The sequence below is a fragment of the Notolepis coatsorum genome (genome assembly GCF_963971535.1).
Source record: "Notolepis coatsorum genome assembly, contig: SCAFFOLD_688, whole genome shotgun sequence".
Taxonomy (NCBI): Eukaryota; Metazoa; Chordata; class Actinopteri; order Aulopiformes; family Paralepididae; genus Notolepis; species Notolepis coatsorum.
In genome coordinates, this window is record NW_028173896.1 from 1 (window position 1) to 7,500 (window position 7,500).

The 7,500-nt window shown below is 42.3% G+C and overlaps 1 protein-coding gene across 1 annotated transcript in view; it reads right to left on the reverse strand.

The window, feature by feature from the left end:
- Positions 1-2,233: 2,233 nt before the first annotated feature.
- LOC311247673 (uncharacterized protein) overlaps positions 2,234-7,500 on the reverse strand; it is a gene marked incomplete at both ends in the record, with an annotated part of 18,260 nt that continues 12,993 nt past the window's right edge. The window contains 2 exons of the mRNA XM_084338687.1: positions 2,234-2,375; positions 5,591-5,709. Of these exons, the coding sequence (XP_084194813.1) occupies positions 2,234-2,375; positions 5,591-5,709 (261 nt within the window). The remainder of the gene's footprint in view (positions 2,376-5,590; positions 5,710-7,500) is intronic.

Genomic DNA, 7,500 nt, shown 5'->3' on the forward strand with positions numbered 1-7,500 from the left:
GTGTAATTACAGTAGTAATGGATGAATGTGGGCTAATGCCATGTGGATAAAGGAGGATTCAACAAAAAAAGAAACATCCCGCACACAAATAACAGGAAGGGAGGGGTGTTTAGAAGCCCTATCAGGCATGCATACATTAGGTCAGAGGTAAGTGATTTATCACATGGTGTAAATACACAGCGAGGGATATCTATCATATCTAAGAACCCCTTTCCTTGTGAATGGATAGAAGTCGTAGAGACTTTGTTTTATCAGACTAGATAACGTGACGTGACTGACTAACAGGGCAGACATGACATGATGCCGATACCGTCTGTGTCAGTCTGATATGCCCGCGTTGCAAACTTCACCTCATTTTGACCCAAACCCCGCCCACCACCAACACGCCCACCACCACCGACACGCCCACCCCACCACGCTCACGACTGTAGCGACAACTGCGCGCTGGGACCGTCCCATTGGTCGTTGGTCTTATCGACAAACAGGAAGGACACAAGAGACAGGGGAAAACAAAGTGCTGCGGGGTCTGCACTGTGCGCTTTTCTACATTTGAATTCCCACTACAGTAGATATTCATAACACATATCTAGCTGCAAGCTGCTGTATCGCAGAATAAAAGCTTAAAAGAAAAACACATCACCTCAAATTCTCCCTTCCCACCTCTTCAAATGTGATACCGTCCACTTTTTTTTGTTAGTTTGCTTTACAAATCAACGACAGCTTCTGATCTGGCCTGTGGCCCTTTTGCAAATTTTTTTGGCTACTTATGCATATATGTATGTGTTTACAAAGTAGTAGCTGTGTGTGTGTGTGTGTGTGTGTGTGTGTGTGTGTGTGTGTGTGTGTGTGTGTGTGTGTGTGTGTGTGTGTGTGTGTGTGTGTGTGTGTGTGTGTGTGTGTGTGTGTGTGTGTGTGTGTGTGTGTGTGTGTGTGTGTGTGTTTTTATAGGGGGGGGGGGGGGCAGGCTTTCTATGTGGGAGGTCTTCACAAGCTGTGGCAGCCCTGGCTGTTTTTCGTGGAGTGGAGCCTCTGGCCCCCAGACTGGCTGCAGACAGAGTGCTGCGGGGGCCCCTCCCCTCCTGCCCCGGAGCTGAAAGCTACCGCCAGGCGGCAAAACAAATCAAACGCACCCCTGTCAGCTGGAAAAAATGACAAGCCGGAGAAGTTCTGCCCTGCAGCGGCCGTTCACAATTAAGAGCAATTAATACACCTCTCATAGGCGGGTCAGTACTTCAGGAAAGTCTTTGGAGGAGGTAGGAACACAGGATATGAAGGGGTCTTATTGCGTGAAATGATAGCAAAAAGATTATACATTATACTGTATATAACAACAATATACCACGTCTTGCTTCTTATGCATAAAGTAACGTTTTAAATGATTCCTATGTTAAGGTTGATTATGTATGATTATGATTTCAAATATTTTCTTTTGCATGGGAAGAATGTTGGTTGCCCCTCGTGCTCTGTCACTTCTGGATCGCTCTGTTTGAACAAGACTCTGAGCTGGATTCAAACTCAACAAAGAGGCCTCAAAATGGTCGGCCAACAGTATCATCATTACCCATTCAACCTCGGCTGCCAAGTTTAACATTCTATCAATCACACTGTCTGGCTAAATCCAGCGTGCAGCAAAACACCGACCACCTCCATTCAATTCAAACTGGACTCTGTCGTCACGCCGGGGGGGGGGGGTGTATTATAGTATTATATAATAGTATTTCCATAATTATTTCGGTCACTACCGTCATGGTGATAACAACAACAAAAACGATGCCACTCTCCCATCAGCGCCATGGTTTGAACTGGATTATACTGTGGTATTACTGTGGTATTACTGTGTATTACTATAGTATTACTATGGGTATTACTATGGTATTATACAAAAGCAGTACCATGGCAATCCATGACTTTTACCATTTGCTCTACCATTATGTATGGTAAATATGTAATTGCAATATACAATTTATACCATGGGTAGAACTGAAATTACCATCCAGTACCAATCATGCTACCAATTATACTTGGTTGTATGATACAAACAATCAAGACACCTCCAACAAGAAAAGTTCCAAACTTTCCTCAAAAAAGAAAAAGCATCTCATTGCTAAGAATCCCTCGGTTCCATCGTGTACCAGTGTGGACACAAAGATGGCTGCCATTATTTCCAGATACCTTTTTTTCGGCGGCAAAAGTGAACCCTCCGGAGATTGTGGAGCTATAGCTTATAGCCTACCTTCTAGCTTCATGCCAACGGTGAGGCACTTCTGGAAGCGGCAGTAGGGACAGCGCTTCCTCTGGGTCTTGTCAATCTGGCAGCTCTGGTTCTCGATGCACGTGTACCGCTTGTTGTTCTGAACGGTGCGCTTGAAGAAGCCCTGTGGACGGGAACCAGGTTAAGATGTCAACACGCGTCGTGACCCCAGCATTTTGTAATTGGCCCGGTCGCCGCTAACCCTGAGACGGACCGGAGAGAGGGACTCGACACATGAGCACATCTTACACGTGTAGTACACGTACGCAGAAACACACGCACGCAAGCACACACGTACGCAGAAACACACGCATGCACGCACGCACTCACACACACACACACACACACACACACACACACACACACACACACACACACACACACACACACACACACACACACACACACACACACACACACACACCACACACACACACACACACACACACACAATTTAACACAGTGAATTAAATTACACTATATCTAGAGTGAACAAATCTGAGTTTTTCAGCAACAATAAAACCAATACACATACATACCTATACATAACATAGATACCTATACATACATAACATAAATAAAAATAAACTGGATAGTAACTAATGTTTTTTTCCTGTGAGAAATAGCCTTGGTTGACAGTCTTCCTCGTGACAAAATTCCAATTCATTTGAGCTAAACCAGCATAGTGTAAATGCACGTGTATGCAGTTTACACATAAACTATGCTGTATAGTTAATATAGCAATCTTAAAAACGACTTTCTAATCAAAACCCTTGCTTTTAAAAAGGGAATACAATTAAATTTGAGCCCTATTCAAAAACTACATTCATCCACTGACGTTCACTCTTCTCCGCTCCGTAAAGTCTCTTCTATCTCCTCACTTAATTATTGAAAATATGAGCATAAGAGTAAAAAAAAATAAAAAATAAAAAAATCCTATAATTTTATATCCATAATTCACAGTTTCGGGATTACAGCAATTCATACCTGCGAAGTGGAATTAATTATTGGTAGCAGCAGGAAGAAAATCAAATGTGGGAAAAGGTATTAACGTATTCTAGATCCATATAACCTCAAAGAGGAGAATCCTTAAACATGGTCCTTTTATTTTTTATTTTTTTTATAGCGCTGCTGTTCGATATACTGTATATCTCACCAAATTCCAAACATAGATTTTAATGGACAATCTGCATTGCCTGATCCGTCCGGGATACAGTGAAAAAAATATAACTATGCTCGGTTTTGCACTATATCGACTTTCAGGGAGTGAAAGCATCATGCTTTGAGGAGAAAGTTTCTCTTCAATTTTCCATTTAGCACACCGCACATGCTATAAATATCTAAACCCAAACCGTTGCATTCTAACACGCGTAAAGAGACCGGTAAATATAAAGGCTTATATTGAATGAGTGTACAAACGCTTTGATGGAGACATGTGTATGGCTCTTGTGCGTACCCGCAGAAAAAGAATTACCCAGCAAGAGGACATTTGCACCCGCTAAAAATAATTACCCAGCAAGAGGGACATTTGCACCCGCTAAAAAGAAGGACCCAGTGAGAGGACGCTTGTGTCTGTGTTTATCTGTAAATGAATAATGCTGGGAGCCACTTTTTCCTACGTCTCAAAAAACTGTACCGGCGATATAGGTACACAATGTCAACACATGCCCCATGCAATCATATGTGACATTAATCCAATACCGGGGATATAAAACTGAATGAATGTGTGGAGGGGGAGTGGAGGGTGGGGGGGGGGGGGGTTGACCTGTGAATGAGACTGTTAATCTGCAATGGGGACTTGGCTGTCAGAGCAGTGTGTGGAGGTTTTTGGAGGGGGGGTGTGTTGTTGTTATTCTAATAGGTATAATGTGGTTTTATGTTTACTTTCAGTGGATGTTGAGTGTAATATGAACTAACACTGTTTGTTTGTTTGTCTGTCTGTGTGTGTGTGTGTGTGTGTGTGTGTGACAGGATGTGTGTGCAGTGTGCGGGAGTGCGGGGTCCCCATGCCTTTGTGCACGAATGTACGAGTAAATGCGTGTGCATGTGTGTGTGTGCGTGTGTGTGTGTGTGTGTGTGTGTGTGTGTGTGTGTGTGTGTGTGTGTGCGTGTGTGTGTGTGTGTGTGTGTGTGTGTGTGTGTGTGTGTGTGTGTGTGTGTGAGAGAGAGAGAGAGAATGTGCACATTCACGCATGTAACTGTGCACTTATCCACGCGTTTGTGTGTTTGTGTGTGTACGTGTGTGTGTCTGTGTATATGTGTGTATATGTGTGTATAGTTCACAGAATGCACTAATACTCCTCCTTGTTCCTATAGGGGGTTTGCTGTGACATTGAGCTCAGATGCCCCACACACACACACACCAAACCAGCCTCATCGCCGGCCAAAACACACTATCGTCCACCCGTCGACCGACTCTGGAGTCACAACTCCAATCTGGCCCTGATAAAGAAATCCTATTCATTACTATATTGGGTGTTGGGGGGGGGGGGGGGGGGTAATTTAGCCACATCCTATGGCAAATAAAGTAAAGATTCCATCGTCAAAACCCGTTTGGAGATCATTCATTTATGCTGTCCCCATCTTGGTACACACACACATTCACAGAGACACACACACTCACACGCACTCACACGCACGCACACGCACTCACACGCACTCACACACACACACACACACACACACACACACACACACACACAACACACACACACACACACACACACACAACACACACACACACACACACACACACACACACACATTCACAGAGACACATGCACTCACATGCACTCACACGCACTCATGCACACACACACACAACACACACACACGCACACACACACACACGCACACACATCACACATCACACACACACACACACACACACACACGCACACACATCACACACACTCAACAAAAATGGGAAATCTGTTTGTGAATCGACCCCTCCACCTCAAACCCTATTAAGGCACAAAGGAGCAACGGTGCCATTGACAGCTCCCTGGAAGTGAATGCTCATGCATTTCAAGGTCATAATATGTGATCAAATCTATACCATCTGCTTTGAATAATGACCACATAGGCAAGAAATTAGCTGCTGAAGCATCATGGACTTCAATTCTGCATTGAATCATGTTTAAACAAGAGACATTTATCTTAGTGTAATTTTGCACTTGACAAGTTTGTTAGGATAACACATCTGAGGGAGGGGGGGGTGGATTTAACTGGTGAACATGTCAAACATGTAATAGGCAGCGATGGATAATATGTAATTTAGAGAATTGGAAATATTAAAATAAATAATAATAATTAAATGTAAAAGGCAAAAGCACAAACCTTGCAGCTTTCACAGGTGAGGAGGCCGTAGTGATATCCAGAAACTTTATCTCCACACACTGGACACATCTCGTCCAAATCTTCGTCATAAGAGTAGTCCATCATTTTAAACTGGGGAGCTGCAAAAAAAATTAAAAGGGGGGGGGGGGGGGGGGGGGGGGGGGGGGGAGTAAGAGAAGAGGAACACAAAGAGGTCTGTTCCAATCTGAGCAATTCCTCTTCCGAATGCCATTGATCCATTCATCAAACTTGGCCTCAAAGGCAAAGCATGGGGAGCAGAAGTTATGGAGTTTGAATGATTTGGGGTTTGATGCAGTTTGTGAGGATAATAGCGAGTATATATTTTGGAGGGAGTTGAAAGAATGCAACCATTTATTTCTCTTATGCATCACTTGCAGACAGGGCAAACCTATGAAACCGAGCCTCATAAATATTCATGAGCCTAAGTCTGAAATCGCGGGGGAAATGGCAAGATATTAGAGTTAAGGATTGGAGAAGGAAAGTGTTGCCGCCCACAGACATGATGAAGACACACACAGAGACCCTTTGCTCTGCAGGCGAGACTGCAAATATTCAACACGACTTCAGATGTTGAACTAACGCCTTTTCCCCTCCACACTGAGTCACCTGCAGATTGTTTATGTCTTCTAATAAACAGAGCAGCAGCCATAAAGGATGGGCTATATTTATAGTTACTTACTTCCCATGGTGTTTGTTTTAAGTCGTCTTTGTTCCTGAGCAGTATTGATAAGGGACTAGTTGACGGTGCTAAGTAAACAACTCACCTGACGTTTACAATGGGTGCAAACGCATTTATTGTTCTAATAAAAAGCGCCGAAGATCAAACGGGGGAACGACAATTGTAAAGCTACGATTATTTTTTGTTTAGCATTCTTGTCGCTTTCAAGACTTCGATAAATAATACAAAACCTAAATAAACGTATATGTCCTGCTTCCTAAATCCTTTGTTCACAGTTGATTTCTGGTTATTATGGGCATGTCTTCCTGCGGCCTAATCCGTGCCGATTTTAATCACATGCAACAAGTTACCGACACCTCAAGCTCTGAAGTTAATGCTGTATTTCCCCTTATTTCCATTTCATAACTTTTTGGTCTTCTATTTTTTATGATTTACTATTGAAAAAAATATGACGTATTCCTAGCGGCGGTTCATTACAGTTTTAAGAGCATTTAGATAACGAATATATTATATAACCCAATAGAAACCAAGGCCCTGTGGTAATAATATACATGTCCAGAAGGGTGTGAAGTGAACCCAAATGGACAGTGTGCAAGCTGCCTGTGATTGTAAATACAATAATAAAAAAAACACTCACAAAGTATAAAGTGCACCTGCAGAACGTGTCATCTATCTCGGTATGTATGTATATGCAGCTTAAACAATAATAGAATATTTTAATTGTTTCAACAGGCTACTTTTTTTCTCGTATTTATACTCGTCTCGTGCAAATGTGGTATAGGCCACTCCTGTCTCGTGACTTTTATCAACATTGCTATGGTCTAAAGTCAACATAATTGGTGTATGTTATATTGCTATGGAATGATATGGCAATTAATCTCTTTTGACAGAAGCAGTGATTCCACCCGAGCTTTGAAAGTTCTTATGGATTTCGTTTTGGATTCTTAAATTTCAGACTTTACAAAAATAGTTTACAATCTTAATTTGAATCTCTCTATATCTCTCTATACCTCTAATCTAAAAATATATTTAATACTCGTGCTGCATGAATTGGAGTGAGCATAGTCTTAAAACTAGTTTAAAAAGTCGATATAGGATACATTGTTTGATGGTTCATATAAAAATAAATCCGTTCGTCGAATTTGTATAATTATATTTCGTGCTGCTTTGTTTCAAAATGTTCGTGCATTTATAGGTTTGAGGAATTGGC